Source organism: Odocoileus virginianus, chromosome 15 (assembly GCF_023699985.2).
Source record: "Odocoileus virginianus isolate 20LAN1187 ecotype Illinois chromosome 15, Ovbor_1.2, whole genome shotgun sequence".
Classification (NCBI taxonomy): Eukaryota; Metazoa; Chordata; class Mammalia; order Artiodactyla; family Cervidae; genus Odocoileus; species Odocoileus virginianus.
The window spans coordinates 6,808,194-6,836,174 of NC_069688.1; the positions used below are offsets into that span (position 1 = coordinate 6,808,194).

Genomic DNA, 27,981 nt, shown 5'->3' on the forward strand with positions numbered 1-27,981 from the left:
AGCGTGAGCGCCACTGATGTGAATCGCACAGGAAGTGTGACCTCACTGTGCCTCTCAGCCTCTGGTTACGCAGACTGTTTTTAAAAGAAAACAAGAGCAGTTGTAGGCTGCTTTCCAGAGAACTACATGCTCTTCTATTCTCGGAAACAGTCAAAAGAGCAAGTGGCTGCTGAAGACAAAAGTTCTCTGCAAAAGCCTGCACAGGGCGATGTGTGCAGCTATCTGTTAGGAGGAGGGAGAGACGGGTTTCCCTTTGTTAAAAGACTTCTGCACCTGTTGGTACGCTGTCATTATTTTCAGCTGAAGACCTGCTAAGTCCTGGATCTCTCTGCTGACTCTCAACCGCAGAAAGCGTCATATTTCAGTAACTATTTTGTTATTTATGAATTGGAAGAAGAGGCTGGGAACTTTCTTTGGAAGGAAGACAGACACATTTTTAGGACAGATGAGTTGCTTTCATGGAACTGATAGATAGGGTCTGCTTTCTTGAAAAGTTTTAGAGCTGCACCGGAAGTCTTTCTCAGTGTTACTAATATTTGATTAACTGTTAGTTAACTGTAGCCTGTTGTATTTCAATTAATAAGATGTAGCAGTAAGACCTTACTTTGTTCTGTGCAACTTGTTGGCTTAAAACTAAACTTGATGATTGGGGGAAATTAACACAGGATAATTTGGGTTGGACAAAAATGGAAAGGACTACTGACATACTATTGTACAGTATTGTAGAGCAAACAGTATTATTTTATATTCCAAACCATTGAAATCTATGCATATGCTTTGATTTAGAGATCTTTCAAGGAATGCCAGAAAGTTCTCCTGATTTCTCTTAAGGTCCCTGTAAGGCAAGATCTATATTGTCTGGCAGGTTTTGTGTCTAGTTTATTGAAAGAATCAATTTGAATCTATAGAATTATTTGGGTTTGTTTTAATTGTGTGACAGCTATAGAAACAATCTTAGTTATCACATTTGAAAAAATGTGGATAGAGGTGATGAATTAGAGAAGAATTTTTTCTTACCTTACTATGTTGCTAGGATAATAATGTATACAAAATTGAAAGATCCATGGAAAGCAGATCCATGCAATGAGTGATAAGTGATGAAAGTTTACATAACATACACACTTGTATATGTATTTAATTTGTAACTGAGAAAGTAAATTATATGTTCATAAAAGGTGAGTTTTGAAATCTGCCCAGCAATATGCTATTTTTAGTGCAATGCTTCTCATGCTATTTGGAAATGTCCAGACTGATAGTAACGATAAAGACACCCAGCCCTCTCTGTAACTACCTGTCAGTGGTTTGAGGTGTTAAGCAAAAGACAGTCCCCACTCTTCTAGCATTGTTTGAACTTGATAATGAGGTTGAAGTGTGTTGGATGATAAAAATACAAATACATCTATTTAGAGAATTCTAAAACCAATCTTTTATTTTTTTCTGGATTTCTTGACCAAATAATTAATTTTCATTATTTTATTTTGAATACAAGTCAACCTTTGTAAGTTTTGCTTTCCCAAATAAAATGTTATCCTTATTTACAGAAAAAGATTATTTAGAGGCACTGAGTGACCCAATGGAAAATGAAATATAATATCATCGAGGCAGACACAAGCTCAGTGGTCCTTCAACTCTGCCTTCAACCCCATTTATCTCTGTATTCTTTCAGTAAACAAATCTGACTGGTGCAATGAGTAAATGCCATCTGTTTTGGCATCATCTTTCTATTTTTAATACATAATCCACCTTTTTTTTTAATGTCTTCTGCAGAAAATCTGTGAAGTTCGGACAAGCAGCCATCCCAAGATGTACCAAATATCTCAACTGATGTCAACACCAGTAGCAAGTAAATGTAAGAGAACTGCTCTACGCAATTATCTTTTGAATGATTAGACTCCTTTTAGCAATCTCCCTGCTCTGATTTTGCTGATACTCATACCATTAACCATCTGTCAGTAGCTTGTGCTTCTTAAATGCCAGCATTCACTTTGGCAATGATTTCGACTTCATTTCTTTCCTTGAGAGAAATGTGGTATTTTTCCTTTTAGTAGGAAAAAAAAAAATCACTTTTTTTTAGATGCCTGTGCATAAAAGTGAAAGAAGATTGTTTATCAGCTACCATTAAGATGCAAAACGGTTTGTCTATTAAAAAAAATACTGAATGATTTTGATAGCTACTTACAGAAAATATGGGCGTTGTTAAAACGGTAGTGGTTTCAAATTTCTTCCTTCCTCTTGTCATTTTTTTTTCCCCAAACCCTGCTTCTAACCCTCCCTCACATACCTACAGTTTTCTCCTTCAAATCAGCCAACTCAATCTGAAAGTCTAAGCTCCTTTCTTTGTCTTAGATATTAATTATCAGTAATGGAACCAAGTTTCACTGAGGCTGTCTATTACAAGTATTCACACCATTTCTATACAATATAAAATGCTGCAATAGCATTTAGAATATTAATCAACTGCAGCTTTTCCCCACTGAAATCTGTTGCCAGCCCTTTAGTTAAACTGGAATGAATGAATGCACAATCTTTTTAAAAAATTAAGAATATTCACAGGTGTCATACACTGGAAAATCATTTATAGAAAACAGACATTTTTTTCCTCCAATAATGTCTTCTGCTCATTATTTTGTAACAGGAGTGCCTTCAGATGCACTAATGAGAGAGAATCTAGACAGATGATTGAATTCCTCAAATGACTAAGTAAGCTAAACTAACCAGCACATTAGGTAATCGATTTGGGTTTTCAACAGCTTCCCACAAGACGTTTTCTTCCTCGTTTTCATGAGTCAGTTTGATGCTAATGGTTTATTACTTTTGTTGTTGTTCAGTTAATAAGTCATGTCTGACTCAGCAACCTCATGGACTGTAGCCCCCAGGATCCTCTGTCCCTGAGATTTTCCAGGCAAGAAGACTGGAGTGGGTTGCCATTTCCTTCTCCAGGGGATCTTCTCAACCCGGGGACTAAACTCAGAGTTTCCTGCCTTGGCAGGTGGATTCTTTACTGCCGAGTCACCAGGGAAGCCTGGTTTATTATTGCCTCATCCAGACTAAGGAGTCTCTCAAAGAGGGTTGAAGGAGAGATGAGAAAGAATATAGAAACCCCTGAATTAGCTCTTGCTCCCATAGAGTCCTGAGAACGAGTTATGTTAGTCATGAGTCACTGGAGGGTTGCTCCTGTTGAAATCTGCCGAGGCTGGGACAGCAGCTAGTCACACCCTTCACTGTGTGCAATCATGCATGTTGATACAGTGTGATAAATTTGTATTTCTCTCTCATTTGCTTATGCAGATTCTGCCCAGTCAGAGAAAGAATATGCTGTAGAGCCGTCTCCCCGATGCATTCTCCCAAGGTATTCTAGGGGACTTTTCTCATGAAACATCAGTCAGATTTTTTCTGTATGCATTATTTTGTTGTATTCTTGACTTGGTGATCCAGCAGCTAAGACTGCGCCCCCAATGCAGGGGGCCCAGGTTACATCCGTGGTAGGGGAACTAGATACCACATGCCACAACTGAAAGATCCTGCATACGGCAACTAAGACTTGGCATAGCCAAATAAATAAGTAAACAAATAAATACTTAAAATACTGGAAATTCCCTCTCAGTCTAGTGGTTAGGACACTGTGCTTTCACTCCCATGGCCTTGGGTTCAATCCCTGGTCAGGGAACTAAGATTCCACAAGCTGTATGGTGCAACCAATATATATATATATACATATATATATATATATATATGTATATATATATATATATACTGGTTTTAGCCTTCATTCAATTTGTATATGGAAATATATTTCCAGTCTTATGCACATATGAACTGAAAACTTGCCTAACCTAATAATGGAGGTTGGAAGGGAGAGGAATGTGTGGGCAAATGTGAATTGCTTTTGTTTGGTGCGTACCAAATACTGATGTATTGTTACTTTTTCTCTTAAATTGATATTCTCTTAAATATACTTTAAATAACCCTAACCCTAACCGTAACCCTAACCGCCTCATTTTTCAAGAGCCGTGAGAGTCTATACCAAAGCACAAGCCAGCCAAATCTCATGTTCCTCAAAGACATGCTGAATCTGCCATTATGTTCAAATTCCGCGAAGAAGTCTCTATCTTTTCCTTTCTTTTCTTTTCTCCCTCTCTATCTTTTATTCCTTACACAGGCATCAGCTGATGTTTCCTCTAGCATTTTGTGAATCATGACAGTAGTATAAAGGAATCATGCACTGATATTAGAACCTGCCCCCTTTTATAAATTCTGGGCTTCCTGCTACTATCAAATGAATCAACCAGAGGAACAAGCAGCTCTTATGGAAAAATCGTATGCTTTAGAATCAGATAGACCCAGATTCAAAATCTTAACTCTGACACTCAAATACCTAATATATTTGCCATTCTCCATCTCTCTCTCTCTCTCTCTTTTTTTTTTTTTTTTGTTGTTTTCTGCTGTACTATGAAGATACTAATTAACTTTTAGGGAGGCATGTGAAAAGCACATAAAGTATGAAATAGGGGCCAGGCTCATAGTAAGTTTTCCATAAATTAACATCCATTTAAAATAGTTCTTTGCTAACTTTAGTGCATGTAACTGTGAGTGGTCTTTTTATTTTGATGGCACCAGTTTATTTTTCTAAGTTTTTAAATTTTTTTACTGAAGTATAGTTGATTTACAATGTTGTGATAATTTCAGATGCACAAGAAAGTGATTGAGTTATATATAATCTGAATATATATATATGTGTATATTCAGAATATATGTATATTGTTTTTCAGATTCTTTTCCCATAGAGGTTATTACAAAATATATATTGCTCAGTGTATTACACAGTACATCATTTTTGGTTATCTATCTTGCATATAACATAAATAAGATTTAAACTTAAAATTTTTTTCAGAATTTCAGTAAAGGGTGAGGCATGAAGTTGCATTTCAACCATATAGACATGTGATTGTTTCTCAAACCTAAGGCAGGTACAGATGAGCGCGACCAAGTCGAGGACTTCCCTCGATAGCAGATCAGGGAAGTTAACTGTGTGATCATGTATGCAGCTGATCTGAGGAAAATTGGCAACCCCCCCACCCAAAAAAAAACAAAAACCTCTTTTAAAAAAATATTTGTGTATTTATTTGGCTGCATCAGATCTTAGTCGCAGCTGCCAGATCTTTCCTTGCGGTGGTTGGACTCTATTGCGGCACACAGGCTTAGTTGCATGTGGGATTTTAGCTCCCCAACCAGGGATGGAACCCATAACCCTTGCCTCACGAGGCAGATTTTTTTTTTCTTTTTTTGCAAAGCAGATTCTTAACCACTGGACCACAGAGGAATCCCCCCAAAGATCTCTTTGACTGCATGTTCTCCTATAACTCATTAGCGTCTGGTGGCTGTGTAGTTGCAATTTCCCTATTACAGTGACAAGAGTAAGGATGTAGCAATTGGAGGGCTCTTCAAAGAAAGGGTGGGGAGTGAAAGATGCTCTGAGCTTCCAGCATCCCAGGTAGGCTGTTTTGCAATTTCTTCCAGCCAAGAAAACGGACCATGTCAAGGACGGGGTGGAGGGGGCATCATATGGTGAAGAAACCAATTCGCCCTAAGTTTTCATCAAAGTGTTTAAAACAGAAAGAACCACTAAACGTGCTATAGTTCAGTAGTCTCACAGGTGAAGTGATGAAGCTCAGAGGATTAAGAGAGACATTGTCAGAATTGCAGAAGTAGTTGGTCATCAGGATGGCAAAGAGGTGGTTTTCCTTCACAGTCACTACACGTGTGGTTTGTGTGTGGCTGGATGGAGACTGTAGACTGAAAGGGCTTGTCTCCTCCCCCTGTAGCTCTGTCTGTGATTTCCTCGATGGTGACAGTCCCTTTGAGGGCCTCTCTGGAGATCCCCCGACGGGCTCCCCGGTCACCTGTCGACGAAGTCCCAGACTACTCACCAACGGCTACTACATCTGGACCGAAGACAGTTTTCTCTGCGACGAAGGTGGCAACATAACCCTGAGCCCCTCCCAGACCAGGGTTCTCTACAAGGAGAACTTAGTCAGGTAAGTAGAGGAGGTTAGGTCAAAGGATCTGCATTCCAACCCATCTGTCAATTGTTCATTCATTCATTCATTGGTTCATTCAGCATTGTTTATAAGCAGTCTATTTCTGCTCCAGATCATGGAAGTACATGGGCTCATAAGAAGCAGGGGTGCCTGACACATGAAAACGAAAAAAAGTAATGAACTGGGATGCCCCGGGTGGTCCAGTGGTTAAGACTCCCTGCTTCCATGGCAGGGGGTGCAGGCTTGATCTCTGGCCAGGGAATTAAGATCTTGCATGCTGTAACATGTGATCAACTAGAGAGAAGGCCGCACAGCAGTGAAGACCCCACACAACCAAAAATAAGTAAAGTAATTAAAAGAATGAACTAGTTTTTTTTTTTTTTAAAGTAATGAAGCAATAGAAGTGCTGGGGTAGAAGCCTGGATGGAGGGTAGCGGAGGGGAGAAGGAAGAGAGGCCCATTTTCTTTGGCAGGATAGATTAAAACCAGCTTCCTAGAGATGAGGATGGTTGATTCAAGGCTTAAGATAAGTAGGATGTAGGAAAGAGGACTTCCTGAGAGAGGGGGCCGGCATGGCGGCCCAAGAGACCCTGATACAGTGTGAGGAACGGCAAGTCGTTTGGGAGAAATACAGCTTAGGGTGGAAAGACAGCTCTCCACGAGAGGTGGATGGAGGGGGTTACGTTTCATCCTGAGGAATCCGGGCTTGATTCTGTAGATTGACAGGAGCCCTTGACAAACGGTCAGATTCATCCTTAGCAAGGTAACACTGCTTATAAGGTAGAGGATGGATTGTTGGATTGTTGGGAGTGGGGACATGTGGAGAACCCAAATCTTTTGGAAATGCAAACCCAATCAGGTCACCGCCATCTGTGCCCTTTATGTTAAATTCTAACTCCTTCACGTAACAGTCAAGGTCATTCATTATTTTCCCGCTTTTTACCTTTCCTGCCTCAGTTCCTAGCAGGACTCAATATGAGACTATTTGTTTGTTTACCTCAGAAAGCCTTCCTTATCTCCAGATTAGCAATACTTCTCCTGGTGCTCTCAAAGCAGCCCCAGTTGACACTGTCAGAACACATGCACACAGCACAGTCACCAAGGGCAGAAAAGATGGAGCCAGACTGCCTGGGTTTGCAGCCCAGCTATGTCAGCTACTAGCTCTATGACTTCAGACAAGTTATTTAACTTCTTTGTGCCTCAGTTTCCTGACCTGAGATATGGGGTAGCAGTAGTACCTACCTCACAGGGCTATTTCCAGGATAGTGTGGGTTACTATACGTAAATCACTAAGAAAGACACCAGACACAGGATGAGGTTGATCAAAGTGTTCAGGATGAGGTCAATGAAAGTGTTCGCTGTGTCTGCATTGCTTTTGTTTTTCGACCCGAGGTTTTGTCTCTTATCTCAATATCCTTGACACTGATGCAAGCATCTGATACATATAGAAATTTAAGAAACTTCTCTGGAATTAATGGAGGAAAAAACTGCAATGAGCTTCAGGGACCTGGGTGATGGACATGTGCCCCCGTGTCTGCTTTCACTGGATTCTCTGCTTTGACTGTGAGTTGACTGCTATTTGTTATTCACCTTACTACTCTCTTTTCTCTCCAGAATATTTAGAAAGAAAAGGAGAATCCGCCGTTCTTTTTCTTCTCTCTTCAACCTCAGTGCCTCTGATTCCTGGCTGCATGAAAGCATCTTTGATGATGTTGACTCTTCCCCCAGTGAGGATGTCTGGTTGGAGGGGGTCAGGAGGTTGGAAACAAACTACTGCAAAGAAAATGGTAAGTTTGAACCTCTTTTTTCCATGGTGAGGTAGCATTTCCAAATGGGGAGTAGCAACCACATGGTTCTGGACCAATGCCAAATCCAGAGACAATGGTCATTTTGATATGGAGGATGAGCCACCTTTTAAATATTCACTTTAAGTTCTCTCCACACTACTTATGTTTTCCAAATGTATTTATCTCCATCTCATGCAAAATAGCTTAATTTAAATGTACAAATTATTAAGCTGATAATACCTGGAACATATCTGCACATCTCCAATCGATCTTTTCTGTACAGGACATGGGTAGACAAAGGATACCAGGATCAGAATTCAGTCCTAGTTTGGGCACACTGTGATAGTTACTTAAGTTTGCAAAGTCTCTTAACTTTGCTATTTGTAAAACAAGATATACATACGTAGTATAACACATATACATACTCCTATTGAAATTTATGCTATATGTATAATTAAATATATATGTTATGTAGTACCCATTATATGATATTAATGTATCTAAAGATGTATGTGTAGATACATATCTACACATATATATATAAAACTATAGTGATAGGAACTCAAAGCATATCTTTTTTCTGATGGTTATATATTTTTATTTAATCAAGAAAATGTAATAAAATGGTTATATACACATACAAGTATTTTCAATACTAGTTCACACCATACACAAAACCCAATTTGGGGTGGATATTAGACCTAGATGCAAAAACAGGGTCTATGAATCTTCTTGAAGAAAATTTAGAGGACTATCATCACAACCTTTACCAAACAGAATTTTTTTGGCTAGGACCCAGAAAGTACTAATCAGAAAATGGAAAAAGTAAGATAAGCTTAAAATTATTTTCTGAAGACCCAGTTCAGAAAATGAATACAAACAAAAACCATTTTACACAGCATATTAAAGAGTGGTAGTGAATGGAAGGAAAGTTATGACCAACCTAGATAGCATATTAAAAAGCAGAGACATTACTTTGCCAACAAAGGTCCATCTAGTCAAGGCTATGGTTTTTCCAGTGGTCATGTATGGATGTGAGAGTTGGACTGTGAAGAAAGCTGAGCGCTAAAAAAGTGATGCTTTTGAACTGTGGTGTTGGAGAAGACTCTTGAGGGTCCCTTGGACTGCAAGAAGATCCAGCCAGTCCATCCTAAAGGAGATCAGTCCTGGGTGTTCATTGGACGGACTGATGCTGAAGCTGAAACTCCAATACTTTGGCCACCTCATGCAAAGAGTTGACTCATTGGAAAAGACCCTGATGCTGGGAGGGATTGAGGGCAGGAGGAAAGGGGGACAACAGATGATGAGATGGCTGGATGGCATCACCGACTTGATGGACATGAGTTTGAGTAAACTCTGGGAGTTGGTGATGGACAGGGAGACCTGGTGTGCTGCAATTCATGGGGTCGCAAAGAGTTAGACATGACTGAGCGACTGAACTGAACTGAACTGAATGAAATGAGGGAGTAGCATTGACATACACACATTACCTTGTGTAAAAAAATGGGAATGACTAGCAGGAAGCTGCTGTGTAACACAGGGAGCTCAGCTTGGTGCTCTGTGACGACCTAGATGGGGGCCTGGGCGAGGTGAGAGGGAGGCTCAGAGGAAAGGAATACATGTACACACATGGCTGATTCACGTGGCTGCACAGCAGTGGGAGCACGGAGACCAAACCACTGGGAGTTCCATTACTCTCTTTTAACAAAGAACAGGCTAGGAGCTTTCCCCTACAAAAATATTTAGTGCAAATTAAATAAGGTCTCATGTTCATTGTACTTGTTCTTACATTTATTTTTTCTTTAGGGCATTTAAATGAGTGATATAAATTTTCCTTTAAAGTAAAAGACAAAGGTGAAACAGTCTAAGAAAATACGAAACGGCTAGGAGTTAAGAAGGCTCTGGGAGGTGGCAAAAATCAGGTGAACTATCCATGGATGTTTAAAATTTGGGAATCGCCACTCTAAAGGCAGAGTTTCACATATTTGGAAATTCACATGTTGTTTTCTCACTGCTGCTGCTTCAAAATATAAGCAATCGGACCACAGCAGTGCTGCACGTGCATGAGGTATCTTGTTAAAACTCTCATGGTTTCCAAATCTCTTCTAAATATAACAAAATCAACTCCCCCCACCCCCAATCAGTAATTAGTCAACCCGGGTGCACATGGGGCTTTGAAAGCGCTCATCTCTGCTGTCAACTGTAATCAAATCTTCCCCAGACTTCTTGCTTTCCAGATTTACCCAATGCCCCGTGACTTTTATCAGCAATTCCTTTTTCTCTGGAAACATCGCCGAGTTAGAAGACTCGAGAGAAGAATTCAAAATTAAATTGTTTTGCCGTTTTCTCTCTGGGCAATGGATGCAATCAAAGCTTACTTCCTCTGATTTTCTTTTCCTTCATTTTTCAGGCTAAAATGGGCTTTTTTGTGTTGTTGTTGCTGTTGCCTATTTTGTTTATCCTCAGCTCACCCCTTCCACAGCTGCATCCAGACACCTTTCCTCATTAGCCGCAATTCATTCTCTACTCTGGTGTCTCGTGGCTGCCCAGAGCCAATGCTGCAATGTGGACTGCATCCTCAGAGTCCATGAGTCATACTGATAGAGGATCCAGGATGTAGACAGGGAGGATTCTTCAGGACTTCCAGCTCTATTTCTGCCGGTCCCAAGAAAGAAAAACATGATGACCTCAGAGAAGACCCCCATCTGAGGTCCGCAGTTTTCTCTTGATCTAGTGCCTCCTCCATAAATGTCTTTGATGGCAACATCTGTACATGGCTTTGTGTTTCCCTCTATAGAAAATGATAATGCCTATTTTGTATGTAAGGATAGGGAACTTGCTTGGGAGAAATAGATTCATCCTTTTAAAACAGAAGCCAAAAAAAAAAAAAAATCAGAAGCCAACCACACAATTTAAATAAACCAAGAGAAACAGAATGAAATTAATATCTTCAAATAAAATCCCAAAGAACTATTTATTGATATGTTCTCTGAATTATGCAGGGCTTCCCTCGTAACTCAGATGGTAAAGAATCTGCCTACAGTGCAGGAGACCCAGGTTTGATCTTTGGGTAGGGAAGATCCTCTGGGGAAAAAATGGCAACCCACTCCAGTATTCTTGCCTGGAGAATCCCATGGACAGAGGAACCTGCTGGACTACAATTCATAGGGTCCCACAGAACCAGACGTGGCTGAGCAACTTTCACTTGCTTACTGCATGACGATTCTTTCATTTATTATTTTTAACATGTTTTCTATTTAATTTTTGCTGTGCTGGATCTTTGTTGCTGCACACGGGCTTTTCTCTAGTTGCAGCAAGCTGGAGGCTGCTCTAGTGGCAGTGCGTGGGCTTCTCATTGTGGTGACTTCTCTTGTGTTGGGGCATGGGCTCTAGAGTATGAAGGCTTCAGTAGTTACGGCGTTTGTGCTCCGTTCTTGCCGCTTCTGGACTCCAGAGCACAGTCTCAATTGTTGCGGCACACTGGCTTAGTTCCTCTGCAGAGTGTGGGATCTTCCTGGGTCAGGGATCGAACCTGTGTCTCCTGCATTGACAGGTGGATTCTTCACCACTGAGCCCCCCCAGGAAAGCCCCTTTCAGTTATTATTAAGGTTAGAAAAGGGGGAAAAAAATGTCAGTGAAGGGAACTGTGAATTGGGGGAAAACTATGTCTTTTCAGAGATGAAAATTCCTTGATCATTTTTTGTTAAGACTCTTTTGTCTGTAAGAATTTTTTATCTTTTTTTCTCCTTTTAATGCCATTTCTTCTTTTAGAATTTTCTTTTAGAAATTTCTGTGCAATATTTCCAGAATTCTATATGCGATACATTTTTATCTCATCTAACTCTCAGCGGCAAAGCGTAAGTTCAACAGAGCAGCTTTGGGCAACGGCACAGGAATATTTTTAGTGTTGTCACATCCTCATCACGTCTCCCCAGATCTTAGTTCAATGCCACTCTTGAATATATAATCAGCCACCAAAGGTACCAGCTCCTCCTCACTTCCATGTGAATATGACCACACAGCTTCCTTCCTCTCTTTTTTTAAGAACAGCTTTATGGAGATATAGTTGAGAGATATATATATGTAGACTTCCCTGGTGGCTCAGATGGTAAAGAATCTGCTTGCAAAGTAGGAGACCTGGGTTTGATCTCCGGGTGGGGAAGATACCCTGGAGAAGGAGGTGGCAACCCACTCCAGTATTGTTGCCTGGAGAATCCCAAGGACTCAGAAGCCTAGAAGGCTACAGTTCATGGGGTCACGAAGAGTCAGACATGACTGAGTGACTAACACATGTCACATCACACACGTTTTATACAGCTCTACCAACTGGACATTTACATGAGGTTTTCAAGGTCAGTATTGGCTGTATATGATCTTTACTCAAGATATCAGAGCCTAACATCCCTCCAATACTGCGAGATTTAGAGTGAGAGTAGTACAGTCCACGGGGTCGCACAGAGTCGGACGTGACTCAGTGACTCAGCACAGCGCAGTTGATATACGCAGATGTACATGTTTAATATGGACACTGTGATGAGTTCGGATATTTGCAAACCCCCTGTAATATCATCACCACAGTCAAGGAACAGACATCCAACACCTCCCAGAGTTTCTTTGTGTCCCTTTGTGGAGTTTTCTGTCTTTTGTAGAGTTTGTTTGTGGGGTTTTTTGTGTGTGAGTGCTAAGAAAAAAAAAAAAATCTACCTTCTCAACACATTTTGAAGTACATAAAATACTACATTGATATCTATAGCCACATGTGTAGCAGAGCTCTAGAACTTATTCATCTAGCATCACTGACACCTTATATCTGTTGAACAATTCCCCTTAGCTCCCTTCCCCCTCACGCCCAGCAGCCACCCTTTTATTCTCTGCTTCTCTGATTTTGAGTATTTTAGATACCTCGTGTATGAGTGTAGTCATATGGTGTTTGTCTTTCTATGACTGGCTTATTTCACTTAGATGAACCTCCTCGTTCATCTGGGATGATGCAAATGGCAGGATTTTCTTTATTCGTTCACCTATTGATGAGCACTTGGGTTGTTCGTGTCTTAGCCGTTGTGACTAGTGCTGCAGTAAACAAGGTCCAGGGCCTCCTCTGCAGCCTGGGCATTACTGGTGCTCTGCATGGTCCGCTTCCTACCATTTCCTTTTGCTGTGACAACCGGCAAAGATGCTTCTGCAGACTGCTTTATCAAGAGGCAGCAACTTGTGGGCGGGAGGGTAGGAAGGAACCTGCAGGGTTGGCAGGAATTCCCATGTCCAAAAGCGTCAGTTCACTGGTTCAGTAACCAGGCTTGTCCTGTGTATTAAATATGGTTTCACAATATCCCTGGGCTTTATTCCTTTAGATACCAGTGGCACCCTATCCCTTCTCCCCTGCTGAAATTGTGACCATCCAAAATGACTCCAGCCATTGTCAGATGTCCTCTGGGGAGAGAAATGACTTCTGGTTAAGAAGCACTGCTATATGAGGACCCCCAAGAGTCTCTTGGAACTCCACAGTCACTCCCAGCTTCCAGAACAGGGCTGGGTCTCTCGCCACCTCTCACCTCTGAGTGAGCTCCTCAACACACAAAGCACCTCACAGTACTCCCATCCTCCAAGTTGCCCACAGGATAAATCTGAGCTCCCAAGTGAGCATGACCCATGAGGCCCTTCATGATTTTGATCCCCGCTTAGCAATCCTAAGTAACTCAGCTGGTAAAGAATCAGCCTGAAATGCAAGAGACTTCACTTCGATTCCTGGGTTGGGAAGATCCCCTGCAGAAGGGATAGGTTACCCACTCCAGTATTCTTGCCTGGAGAATCCCCATGGACCAAAGAGCCTGGCGGGCTACAGTCCATGGGGTTGCAAAGAGTCGGACATGACTGACTGAATGACTAAGCACAGCACTAGCCATCCAGCCAGAACCATCTTCCAGGCCTGCCCACACTCAAGGGCTCCTGTCTGGCCACATAGCAGAGCTCATTTTTCTGGGAGCCCGCCACACTCTGCCTGGGGGCTGATGTCTTTCTTTCTTCTTTCCCTTCTTTGCGCCCCTCCCCCCTCCTCCCCCTCCTCCCTCCTCCCCCTCCCCCCTTCCCCTCCTCCCTCTCCCCTCCCCCTCTGTGTGTCTGTCTCTTCCTGGCCTGCGCTCTTCCTTCCGTCTCTCTGGAAGTACTGCTCCTCGGCCTTCAGGTTTCGGCTCAAGCACTCAGACACTCCCTCCCGGGCTCCATCTGGACACTTTCTGCCGGGTTTCCGCGCAGTGATGACCTCTTTGCCTCCTAACTGCGGACCGATGTGCCTGTCCCTCCCCAGCCATGGCTGGCACACAGCACTGTCTGCTCTGACTTCCGACTCCCAGCCTCCCGAACTGCGTCGTGTATGCAGTTATACAATATTCTGCAGTGAACGATTCCACGGCTCCGCCTGCCCCAGGCCCATGAAGCTTTGGCCTTCCCCTCGACCTTGGCTCCCCTTCCCAAACGTCTCGGGCTTGGCGCCTTCTTGGGGGGCTGTCGCCCGTGGGCTGCCTCTGGCTCTCCTCTCTGCTGTCATCTCCCCTTGGTCACTTTATGCTCCATGGAAACAGAGGTTAGGAAAAAATGTTTCTGGTCGTTCATTTACAATTCTCTGCGCTTCCTGAGACTATTGCTACGATCATTAGAGCCACAGAAATCACACACGCACGCACGCACACACACACACACACACACACACACACACACACTCTGAACCCCTCTGCTCTTCCAGGAGGTGATTTTGACTGTTCTCTGACTAATGACTGGGAGTCACAGAAGCTGAACGCAGAGTCTGTGAAAGCCTCGTTTGCTGGCCCCGTTGCCTCTCAGAGACCCAGAGAAAACTCCTGTGGCTCGTCTCCTCAGTCCCAGTGGACAGCTTCTGAACGTTTCCAGGAAGACACGTTGGATCATCCAAGTGAGTTTTTTTAAACCTTTGCCGCACCCACATAATTCCTCCTTTCAGGGCCCGGAAGTGACTAACGTCCCCTTAGGTGCTGGCATTAGCCTGCATCCAGGTGATGCATCCGCAGAGGACGTGACTGACCCAGAGGAGTCATCTTAGAGGTATCAGAAGGACTGGATTTGCAGTGTTTTCTTTGTTTTTTAAGAACCCTGAAGACATTTGGCAAAATGCTAAATGTGACTAAAGCTGAGTCGTGCGTACATAGGTGTCTGTGATCATCGTCTTCATATCTAGCTGTGTGTTTGATATATGCTAGAAGAAAATAAACAAGAGAAAGAACATTCTTTCTTGCTATGCCCCTGGCAAGGAAAGTCAAAAGATATCAAGGCCTTGATGCTTGCTGTCAGTAGTAAATCTGAAATGAATTCAGCAAGCATCTTCCTTAATCTCTATGCTAATATTGGATGGACCAGGTTTGCTCACAGTGTTGCCTCAAGGTGCTGTCTTGTCCCCAGCTTGCCAAGTTTCAAAGCCCAGCTCCCACTTCAGTTTACCCAACTCTCCAAAACGTCACCTTTTCATCTGCAAAGGGAGATAATCATAGTTCCCACCCTGTATCGATAAATGATTGAAATAATCCTCATCCAGCACTTAGCATGATGTGCCATGTATACGAAGCGCTCCAAACATGTGATGTTACGATTACCTAAGATGGAGGTTAAATGAAAAAATAATGTCTTCTCTTTCTTCGCCTTCCTCAAATCCTGAATATTTATCTCACTGACCACTTCCACTCCCGATGACCAACATGCCCTGCTTCATTTTGTTCCCAGTGCAGCTATTAGATAGATGTTGAGGAACTTTTTTATTCCCTTTCCAGGACTCAGGATGACCAGGACAGCAGTCTTTATTGTTTAGACAGTTTCCCGCTGACAGTTTCGTGTCCCACATCCTCCAGGGAGTCCACCCTGTTTTCTGGGGACGAGGTCTTCAGTGACCCCTTTTTGTATTCCTCCAGCTCTCAGGACTCCCCTCTCTCTTGCCCATTTCTTGTACTGTTCTTGAATGTTTACTTTTTTATCTCCCCCATCAGGCTGTCAGCCCTTTCAGGATGGTGGTGACCATCCCTTAGGCATCTGCAGAGTCCCAAGTGCCCATGTAGTGCCTGGCACCGAACAGGGTCTCCAAGAGAGTTGGTGGACCAGTTAAATGAGCTGTCTCCATTTTACAGAATAGAATACTCAAGTTCCGGTAGGCCAAGTCAGCCTTTGTATGAGTTCTGTGTTGTGTCTGGAATGTCTCCCACGGCTATACACCTGGAAGACCCCTACTCTTCCTTCAAGGTCCTGTTCAGAGGAGACCGCCTCTGTGGGGCCTTCTCTGCCCCCTGCTGGCAGTTGGAGGTAGCACTTGGCTTCCCTGAGATGCTGTAGTGCCCAGCACCGAGTATCTCTCTCCGCGCCATCTTCCTTTGTTTCACTTGGCTGTGAAGCCCTGAGTGGATGAGGTCTCCATTTGATGTTGTCTTATCTCCTTCATGTAGGTTTTGAGTGTGCAGACTGTTTGAGATACTGATCCATATGCTAAAGTTGTAAGTGTGCCTGGCATCATTTTATCAGTTATCGTTTTTTGAGTTCCAGAGGAGGAGAACCCAACTCAAAATGGATTGATCAGTCATTGAATGTATTGGTTCATATTAATAAACATTCCAGGCAAAGATCCCAGGTCTCTGCCAGTCTCTTCAAGTCTCTTTTCCACTGTCCAGTTTACTTTTTGAAATGCTCTTTATTACTCCATGGTAGTTCTGCTGGCTCTGTGCCTGCAACTTCCCCCATTCAAAGTCAGCAGAAACAGACTCTAGACCTAGGAAAAGAGGGCTGGCTACCTTGGTTCTGGAAGGGTCCCAATTACATGACAAAACCTATCCCTTTGTCAGTAAGTATATGAAGATCCAGGGGCTTGCCAGGTGATGCTAGTGGTAAAAAGCCTGTCTGCTGGTGCAGGAGATATAAGAGATGTGGATTAGATCCCTGGGTGGGGAAGACCCCCTGGAGGAGGGCATGGCAACCCACTCCAGTATTCTTGCCTGGAGAATCCCACGGACAGAGGAGCCTGGCGGGCCTGTGGTCCAGAGGGCTGCAAAGAGCTGGACATGACTGAAGTGACAGCACATATGCACGCATGTGAAATTCCAAGTGGACTGGAGTGCATCAGAGGCTGGGAGGGAAATCAGCCTGTCCACTGGAACCACGCACTAGGAGGAAGGGAAAAGGGACTTCTCAAGGAAAATATGGACACTGCTGCTGAAGACCAGCAAATAGATGCCAGCTATTCTCAATAGTCTGATGGGGAAACATAGAGAAAGAAAACAATAATTTCAATTCTTTGTGGAAAGTTTGTTGATGGAGACATGCATGAAGTATAGTGGGATTTCAAAGACAGAGCAGCTAAGGGCCAATGGGGAGGTGAAAACATCCAAGAAGACTTCCTGAAGGAGTTTACACTTGAGCTAAGCCAAAATTAATGCTAAGTGAATGGCTACTGATGGAATGAATCAATGAACACCTTGTCCACAATCACAACGTAGGTCTTTATAGAACTTGAATTTCAACCCAGTCTTCCTGCAGTATTCAAGTCTAGGGATCTTTGCAGTTTGTCAACCTACACTTATTTCTGGGAGAAAATATGTTTCAAATTCCACATGAGATCAGAGGAGGCTAAGAATAGAAACACACTTTAGAAGGATGGTTGAGCGTTCGATTGAACCCACAATAACTTATTTAAATCTCTGTATATATTGATATGAAATACTATATATGTGCAGTGATGTCATTCACAACTGCTATATTTTGCATTTGCCCATCTTCAGTGTTTTGCCCATATTATGGACTAAGTAGGTTCTTATAAGCTGACTCAATCTAATTCAGAACATAAATAGCAAAAATAAGTACATGCAGAGCTCAAACCTTACAAGTTTTAAACAACTTGCAAAATTGGGCTTTTGAAGCATTTGGCAAAAATGAAGCTGAGATCTGTTCTATTTTCCTCTAGATCTTTACGTGGTCATCTTTAAAGCAGCTCTGATTCCTTTTAGGTGGTTAAAATAAGACTCAGAGTCACAATTGGTTTAACTCTTCCTTTTATAACTGCTGGATGATTTGCAGTCATTTCCACCATGGCTCAGTAGCGCTGAAGTATTTTAAGATAGTGAAGAGTTGTGTAAGGACAAATAGTTCAGACTATTTATTCTCTTTTTTAGTCCTTTAGAGACTCCCACTATGCCAAGTTGCCATTCTCTTATCCACCCTATTTTGGATGAAACATGATGTTCTGGCTAGATGTGGTTTTTCAATCTTGGCTCTGGCGACACAGCTCCATGACCTTGGATGAATTTCATCACTTGAAATTTGGTCTTCTCCTTTGCAGAACTGTGATCATGGTTCCTGCCTCCCAATCTGGTAGTATTGATGACATGAACTGATGTATGAAAGCTCTTTGTGAGTTATAAGGCACTCTATACATTTTAGACTTTAATATTATAATCATCATCCCAGTTGGATTTCTGACATTAGCATCAATTCTACAAAGCCTTTTGCCAACATTGAGGTAAAAGGCAAGCCCCAAGCTGTCTATGTAGTGCAGTTGCTTATGTTTTAAGTGTTAGGTAAAAACTGATACTTTTCAGAAAATTTCTAATGAAAGGCCCTATAACAGCATTTGATAATTTAATCTTATTGTCGTGCCATGCCATGTCACTTCTGTGGTATCCAACTCTTTGTGACCTTGTGGATTGTAGCCCACCAGGCACCTCTGTCCATGGGATTCTCCAGGCAAGAATACTGGAGTGGGATGCCATGCCCTCCTCCAAGGGATCTTCCCGAACCAGGGCTCAAATCCCCGTCTCCTGCGGCTCCCACATTGTATGCAGATTGTTTTCCACTGAGGCAAGGGGGAAGCTCTTGATCATGTTACTTAGGACAAATTATTGGAACTGACATACATTTAAAACCCCCCCTTTTTTTTTGGTGTATCAAAAAAATAGTTTTAGTATGATTTTGTTGTTCCAAGATTACTTAATCAACAATGATTTCTAATTCACTTATTTTTTATTTTTCTTGTTAGAAACCAGTTTGTTACGAGAGGTCTTCTTTCAAGCAATTCTGCTTGCTGCATGCTTAATCATTTCTGCCTGTGCAAGGTAATTTAGCTTTTTATGTTCGTGCAGTGGTGTTTCGTAATTAATGAAGCTGTAATTGATTGATGATTTCCTTGCCTTATTCCACAAAGCATTTTAGGTAGCTCTGTGGTTAAGATTTGTCCATTTTTCTGTCCATTGGCTTTTTATCTACTACCTCCCTCCTCCCATTATCTCACAAAACACACCTAAGGTGGTGGATCTTGCTAGAAATTGGATTTGTACCAGGCATTGTCCTTTGTTTAAATCCTCAGTGACTCCCTGTTACAGATATAACCCAAGTAACCCTATGTGGAGTTCAAGGGCATATGACATCCCCACTGGGGCACTTGGAGTTCCCACTGGGACTCCATCTTTCCCATTATATTTTCATAACCTCACATAAAATGTCTTCTCAGCATCTCAGAGGACATAATGTGCTTGCCTGATTATAAGCATGTTTCTGTTCTACCCTCTGTCCAGCGTGTCCTTCCTATTCTTTTCTTACCCAAATCTCCGGGGCAGTCATCAAGTCCCTTCTGTGCTAAGCCCACTTGTGCCTCAAGGCCTTTGCACTTGCTATTTATTCTGCCTACTACAGTCTTTTTTCCCTGGAGAAACAATAACCTGTGCCCTTACTTCTTTCTGGTTATCTGTTCAAATGTCACATCGGCAGAGAGCCCTTCCCTGACAACCATACAGAGACAGAATACCATTCTCTGTCACACACATCTCGCTTGGCTTTTCTCCTGAGCATTTATCACCACCTGGCCTCTTCTATGTTCATGTGTTTAAAAGTTAATGATCTAGGTCTCCCTACAAGATTGTAAGTTCCTTGAGAACAGAGATACTGTGCTAGGACCTCCTCGATATTTGTTGAACCAATGAAACAGGAATGAATGATACATCCTGGGGTCTTGTGGTCCTTGTACACTGGTTAGTACGTGCTGCTTGTCCTCAAGTCCTTCCTCTTGATGGTCAAGTACCTCACATCACTTGGGAGAGTTGTATTTTTAAATATGAAGTCCTGGATCTCATCCCTGGAGATACCAATTTAGATCTAGTGAGAATCCGTACTTTAAAACAGCTTCCCAGATAATTATGAGGTTTGGAAAGTATTTTTAGATCATAATGGGACCAAAAGAACAAAAAGGGGCTGGGGGGAGTCCTGTAGTTAAAAATAAAGTTGCAGAATTCTGCATTATATATCCCAAGTTGGGGGAATCACAGAGTGCATTAGCATAATAAAGGCTCAGTGAAATAACATAGTGAAGAAACCTGTTCAGCTTTACTTAACTTAGCTTTTCCCAAACTTAGCTGATCATGGAGACTTTTCTTTATTTCACAGGACTATTAATGGATTGTTCCTCTTAGATTAATTTATGTAGAAACTTCCCCCTTAAGAGGAGAACTTGACTCCCTCTGGAAACTTGATTCCAAGAAGTAGTGTTTGGAAAGAGGAGGCAAAGGAAACTTGACCGTTGAGAAGCCTGACAAACACCACCTTGATATGAGAAGAGTGGCATTTCACCTCTAGGGTCTTCTAAACCCCAGTCTAAAACATGGTGGTGGTGGTGGTGGTGGTCTAGTAGCTAAGTCATGTCTGACTCTTTCAACCCCAGGGACTGTAGCCTGCCAGGCTCCACTATGCATGTAATGTTCCAGGCAAGAATTCTGGAGTGGGCTGCCATTCCCTTCTCCAGGGGACCTTCCCAACCCAGGTATCTAACCTGTGTCTCCTGCATTGCAGGTGAATTCTTTACCACTGAGCCACCAGGGAAGCCCAATCACAAGAAAACCCACCTTGAGGGACACGCCACATTATCTGACCAGTACTCCTCAAAACTGTCAAAGTCATCAAAACTATGGAGAGTCTGAGAAATTGTCACAGCCCAAACTAAGGACACAAAATGACTAAATGTCATGTGATAGCCTATGTAAGACGCTGGAAAGTGGATCAATTAGGGAAAAGCTGTTAAGTTCAAATGAAGTGTGGAGTTGAGTTATTAGTGAGGCACCAGTGTTGGTTCCTTATAATTATGACAAAGGCACCATCTAAGATGCTAATGACAGGGGAAGATGGATGAGGGATATTTGAGGACCCTCTGTATTACTTTTTTGCAACTTCTCTGTATATCTAGTTATTCTAAAGTAAAAAGTTTAGCTTTTGATTTTAGTTTAGTGATTTGTTTTTTTTTCAAAAAAGAACTCTTCCTATGGGCCAAGCATGGATGAACCTCAGAACTATTTTGTAAGTGAAAGATGACAGACACAAGTATATAAATAAAAAATTCAAGAAAAGGCAAAACCAATCAGTTCCTATAGATGTGGGAATAGTGGTTAATTTGGGAGAGTAAAGTAGGAAGGATCAGTAAAGGAAAACTTATGGGGTGTTAAAAATATTTTATTTCTTGATTTGGGTGATGGCAGTTTTTTATTTTTAAAATAACACTAAAATTCTTTATATGCTTTAATGTACATTTGTTAAAGCTCAATTTTTTTCAGCAATAAAGTCTTTTTTAATTAAGGTATATGCATTTTTAAAGATATAATGCTATTGAACACTTAACAGTTCACAGTATAGTGTAAACATAATTTTTATATGCACTGGGAAACCAAATATACACACAATTTGCTTTATTATGATATTCACTTTATTTCAGTGGTCTTTGAAACTGCAATATCTTCAAGGTACACCTGTACTAATTTTTTTTTCAAGTAGGCAGTTAACTTGTCTGAATTCAAACTATTTCTCTTGCATAGGCAGGTAGCAATTAAAAATCTCTAATGAGTTATTTTAACCTTACCTGAGTGCCTGAAGTTTCCCCATATATGTTTTGGTAGCAGGTCAGCAGTTTTGGAGTTTGGAGATTTTGGTAGTTTATATGTAGAAACCTCAATTTTTAAAGTTTTAAAAATGCCTATAAAAAGATGTCTGAAAGGATATTTGTCACATTTTAATAATGAATGCTTCAGGGTGGCGGGATTTTTTTCATGATATTTTCCTTTTGCCTTTGTATTTATTTGTAATCTCTTCCAATATTCGTATCTTGAGCACAAAGCTATAAAGATATTATTCTTTAAAAAGAAAAAAATCCACTCTGGGATACAATCATCCATTAGATCGACAAAAACCTGAAAGTTTAACACCCTCTTTTGTCCAGGTTATGAAACCTTAAGCATACAAATTTTCTCCTTTGTTTTTTTCTAGAAGTTTCACACTTTTGTGGTTTACATTTCAGCCTATGACTCATTTTGAGTTGAATTTTATGTTAAGGTGTGATGTCTATGTGTAGTGTCATGCTTCTGCACATCTAAACAGCTCGACAGCATTTGTGGAAAACAGTCTCCTTTCTCTATTGCATTGCTCCTGCACTTCTGTTAAAAATCACTTAACTCGGGCTTCCCTGGTGGTTTGGTGGTAAAGAAGCCACCTGCCAAGGCAGCAAACACAAGTGTCATCCCTGGTCCCAGAAGGGCCCAGATGCCTCGGAGCAACTAAGCCCCTGGGCCACAGCTACTGAGTCTGTGCTCTAGAGAAGGAATTGGAACTACTGAACCCATGTGCCACAACTCCCGAAGCCCCCTGCACACCAGAGCCCATGCTCCACAGCAAGAAACCTACAGCACTGAGAAACCCACAAACCACGATGAAGAGCAGACCACACTCGCCACAACTAGAGAAAACCCCACAGAGCAGTGAAGACCCAACACAGCCAAAAATAGATAAATAAAAATTTTAAACATTAAAAAAAAATCACTCAACTTGTATCTATTTCTGGGCTTTCTATTTTTTTTCCATTCAGGTGTACTTCTATCCTTTTGCCAATACTACACTGTTTTGGTTATTGTCATTCTATAGTATATCCTAAATTCATTCATCTGCAGTAAGTCTAAAAGAACATCTCATGTGTTGGAAATATACAATCAGTTGCTAAGCCTGAGCAATCCTGCTGTTTCAGGTGGTTTCTGGGAGGAATCATAGCCAGTGTCTTCTCTTGTTCCTTGGTGATAATCATTGCTTGTAAGTAACTATTTCCCACATTACTGCTCTGATTCCCATATTTTATCTGGATTTAAAAATATTTTCTCAAAATTAAAAAAAATAATAAAAATATTTTCTCTTTCTCCTCCAAGATGTTGTCAAGTCATCCTTTTTCAGCCTTGCCAACTATTTCAAAGCCCCCAGCTGCACTTGGTAAGTGTCTCTTGTGTTCTCATTGTTTGTACAAAGATAACCATAATCTGCCATCTGAGAAAGCTTTCTGCTGAGCAATGAATGGCAACGACTACATGCAGGAAAGGTCCTAACTCTTTGTCCTGAAGAATAATTTCTGTTACCAACCTGTCTCCTAAATACTTATACCAAAATAGATAGAATTAATTTTTAAGGCAGCAAAACTTAGGAAATAATATGACTTAAAAAATTTTTTTAAATAGTCTTTGAAGGGATTTTATAGATTATATAGCACTGTACTTCATAAACACCTCACATTAAAAGGGCTTTATCTTAAAGTTTCCTAAAGAACTGGCAAACTGCCCATGAAATGATCTGTTACAAACTGTGATTTCTCCACCATCTCTCACCCACTTAACGATCCCCCTGTATTCTGACTGCATAGTTCAGCATATTTCAAAGGGTTACTGGGGTCTGGGTGAGATGCTCACAGAATCTCAAACAGTCTGCAAAGCACCCTCCCCTTGCCAGACGGATTGTCTTATTTACCTTCACTTCAATATGGCTCTCAGAGGCAAAGTCCCAGAGCTTGGAGGCTGAGGTCTGTGATTCAAATTAGTTTACTGGCCTTTGCTCTTGACACTCCGTTGCCCTATTTATGAAATCCTTGTATTTAACTCTGAAATCACAGCGGGGCTTAGCGAAGATTTATTTTGTTTTGGACTCCAGCCAATATTGATTTACTGACACCCTGAGCAATGTTTTCCTTCATTTCCTGGCATTCCAGGTTTCTAGGGACAAGCGTTGGTAGAGCTAAGTTTTATCTAACCTGATAGGTAGAAAATTGGATCCTGAGGTCACCTGAGAAACCATTATTCTTTAGCCCTTATAAATTAATGTTGCTGTTGTTCATTCACTAAGTTGTGTCTGACTCTTTGTGATCCCTTGGACTGAAGCCTGCAGGCCTCCTCTGTCCTCCACTATCTCCCAGACTTGGCTCAAGTTCATTAAATTAGTGACATTTGTTTGAAATCCTCCTAAGAGGGACTTACCTGGCGGTCCAGTTGGGGAATTAAGATCCCACATGCCGCATGGCATGGGCAAAAATTTTTTTAAAGTAAAATAAAGTAAAACCTTCCTGAGATACCCGATTTTCTCCCTCTAGCTGTGAGGCTGCACGCAGGCCTATCTCACACGAGGTTAACTGTAGATGTGCATAGGTGCTCAGCTTTCGGTGCAAGCTGGACTGGACTAACATATAATGTCTGAACAAAAGATTCAACGGCAGAGCTGTTTTGTAACCCAGCTCACAAAAATGTCAGTTGGTATACATTGTATAAATCTATTTCTTTGGGTTTCAAGATGAATATGTACAATTAATCAGAACAAGTATCATCTTGTTAGAAAGCTCTGTAATGAGGGCAGAGTTTCTCAAAGCACAGCATTGGGGACATCTGCCCTAGAATCAACTGGGTAGTTCATTTGAAACCAGCTGTATGGATTCCAATTCCAGACTTCCAAATCCAAATTTGGAAGGGGAGGGGCTCTTTATTTTTAATCACCTCTTCTGATAATTCTTTGCACATTAACTAAGAAAGTCTTGGAAAGATGGTTTGTAAGAACCTTTATCCCTTGATTTCTAAAGTGGCATTGCTTAACCTAACATTATCTTCATTTAGAACTCACAATGTGTTCTGTGCTGGGTGTCCAGTAATGCTCAGCAGACGTTTATGGAGCCTCTGCCAAGGGTCAGACACCGTCGTTAAGTGCCAGGGTTACGATGCCAACGCCTCAAGATTTGAGTCTAATTAGGAGGACTTGTGAAGGGCAAGGTGAAGTTGTGTTTTTAAGGCAATAAGTGCAAGTACAGAGTTAGCACAGAGGCTATGGGATCATCAGGGTAGATGTTTGGCCAGACCAGGAGAGATGACGAGGGTGGGCAGGGAAGGCTGGTCGGATCAGCCAGTGTCTGAGCTGCAGGGGTTTTGTCATCTGTTGCTTTAAGGGCATCTCCCACTGTTCTGTGCTCCTCCTAAAAGAAATTATATCAAGACCAGAATATTTCCATTTTAAACACTCTCATCTATAGTCTCATTTATGGAACAAGATCACTTCTTTGATTACTTGTATACATACTTCAACTTATTCTCTCATTCCCTCTGTTTTTTTTTTAAACCTGTTTCCCACCCTTCTGACCTGATATACACACACTCTTGCAGTCAAGATCTGAAAACAAGGACTATTGACTTCATTTCTGTATCCAATGCCTTAAAAAGAGTAGGTACTGTACTCCATAAATATTCATTGAATATATTTGCTGCATCATTTCTTAAAGTACTTCCTTTAGAGCCAAGAGTTCTGAGCCTGTACATTAAAGATTTTGCAACCCCCTTCCTTACATATAAACATATCCAGAAACCAATAAGCCAAAGACATGATTATTAGCATCAGGAGTCAAGAGTGACTCATAAGTCTCCTCCAAGAACCAAGGATGAGAATCTAAGGGAGCTGAGGACAAGCACTGTATTTGATTCAACATTGTGGAGCAGCCCTTCCATATCTGTCCTGCACTGCACATAGTTAGATAGATAGCATGCTTGTTTTTTTTAACATTTTATGCTTCTCAAGTTACATCTCTTTTCATAACATCATGCAGTTCTTACTCAACTGCCTTCTTGGTTAAATTTAAAGTCTTCGAGTTTGGGAACTGTCTGTACTGTTCACTTTTGGCTCAAAGGCCCCTTTCCAATGATGGTCATCAGAGGTACCCCATGTCGCCAAAAACAAGTTAGCACCAGAAGGGTCCATTTTACATTTATGATGTCATAGTAGCAAAATGGGTAACATCTCTTTTTCTATTTTCCCATGCAAGAATGGATGTTTATATAGTTGGTGAATAGTGAATCAATTTTGTTGCTGTTATTTAGTTGCGACCTCATAGATTACAGCTCATCAGGCTCCTTGGTCCATGGGATTCTCCAGGCAAGAATACTGGAGTGGATTGCCATTTCCTACTCCAGGGGATCTTCCCCACCCAGGGATAGAACCCACATCTCCTGCATTGGCAGGGGGATTCTTTACCACTGATCTACCTGGGAGCCTCGAATCATGGGGAAAACTCACTTGTTACCCAGTATGGAATTCTATTCTAGAAGGGGTGGGGAGAAAAGGACAATATAAAATAGTGGTTAGCTAAGTACCAAGCTGGGTTTAGGGACCAAAAGCTCTGTAGCCTGTTCCAGAAAAGAGAGAGAACTGAGAAGTAGTAGGTAGGAAAGACCTGGGGCTCCACTGTCCTAGTTCTGATTATTTAAGGTAGTTGTGTATGTGTGTGTGTGTGTGCCATGCAGTAATTCAAGTAGATACTGCATTTCCTGTGTACGTGGATAAATGATGAATTTCTTTTCTCTTTTCTCTGATCAGGTTTGCCAAAATCTGACAACCATTCATGAGTGCCTCTGATGAATGTCTTCAATCTGAATATCCAGAAACTGTCTGATTTGTAGTCTGCTTGGAATTAACAATTGGAGAGAGTGAACAACTGGATAATTGAGTGGAAAAAAGGATTTTAATTTGGTTATGTCAGTTTTTTAAAAAATCTCAGTTTTGCCCTCACAATGATAGTATGCTCATGAAAATAATATTAATTAGCCCTCAGATTGGGAGAAAATAATAGCAAATGAAGCAACAGACAAAGGATTAATCTCAAAAATATACAAGCAACTCCTCCAGCTCAACTCCAGAAAAATAAATGACCCAATCAAAAAATGGGCCAAAGAACTCAACAGACATTTCTCCAAGGAAGACATACAGATGGCTAACAAACACATGAAAAGATGCTCAACATCACTCATTATCAGAGAAATGCAAATCAAAACCACAATGAGGTACCATTATACGCCAGTCAGGATGGCTGCTATCCAAAAGTCTACAAGCAATAAATGCTGGAGAGGGTGTGGAGAAAAGGGAACCCTCTTACACTGTTGGTGGGAATGCAAATTAGTACAGCCACTATGGAAAACAGTGTGGAGATTTCTTAAAAAGCTGGAAATAGAACTGCCATATGACCCAGCAATCCCACTTCTGGGCATACACACCAAGGAAACCAGATCTGAAAGAGCCACATGCACCCCAATGTTCATCGCAGCACTGTTTATAATAGCCAGGACATGGAAGCAACCCAGATGCCCATCAGCAGACGAATGGATGAGGAAGCTGTGGTACATATACACCATGGAATATTACTCAGCCATTAAAAAGAATTCATTTGAATCACTTCTAATGAGATGGATGAAACTGGAGCCCATTATACAGAGTGAAGTAAGCCAGAAAGATAAAGACCATTACAGTATACTAACACATATATATGGACTTTAGAAAGATGGTAACGATAACCCTATATGCAAAACAGAAAAAGAGACTCAGATGTATGGAACAGACTTGTGGACTCTGGGAGAAGGCAAGGGTGGGATGTTTCAGGAGAACAGCATTGAAACATGTGTATTATCTAGGGTGAAACGGACAACCAGCTCAGGTTGGGTACATGAGACAAGTGCTCGGGCCTGGTGCACTGGGAAGACCCAGAGGGATCGGGTGGAGAGGGAGGTGGGAGGGGGGACTGGGATGGGGACTACATGTAAATCCAGGGCTCTTTCCTTTGCAAACACTAACAGTTGGAAGGGAAGGGACTGGGAAATGAGACAGAGAACAAACCTCCTGGATGAATAGTCGCCTATTATACCTTAGACCTTAAGGCAATGGTTCTCAAACGTTAGTTTTGTTAGAGAAAATTCTATGAGGAGCTTATAACAAGGGTTCCTGGGCCTGCCTGTCTGTACCTATCCTTTGATGAACTGCTGCAGTTGAACAAAGAAAGGGAACTTACATAATCA

At 41.6% G+C, this 27,981-nt stretch overlaps 1 protein-coding gene across 5 annotated transcripts; it reads left to right on the top strand.

The window, feature by feature from the left end:
* Positions 1-26,738, top strand: TMEM71 (transmembrane protein 71). 5 transcript variants are annotated; one of them, XM_070476985.1, is made up of 10 exons: positions 17-279; positions 1,768-1,849; positions 3,289-3,349; positions 5,823-6,035; positions 7,653-7,825; positions 14,565-14,750; positions 18,861-18,936; positions 22,875-22,936; positions 23,050-23,110; positions 26,513-26,738. In XM_070476985.1, exons 1-10 carry the CDS (start codon positions 127-129, stop codon positions 26,526-26,528), a joined length of 1,083 nt encoding a protein of 360 aa, XP_070333086.1. In that variant the 5' UTR covers positions 17-126; the 3' UTR covers positions 26,529-26,738. The 5 variants fall into 5 exon arrangements, with proteins under 5 accessions (XP_070333088.1, XP_070333087.1, XP_070333090.1 ...); XM_070476988.1 differs by having other exon boundaries at positions 190-364; XM_070476987.1 differs by lacking the exon at positions 14,565-14,750 and having other exon boundaries at positions 1-279.
* Positions 26,739-27,981: the final 1,243 nt, after the last annotated feature.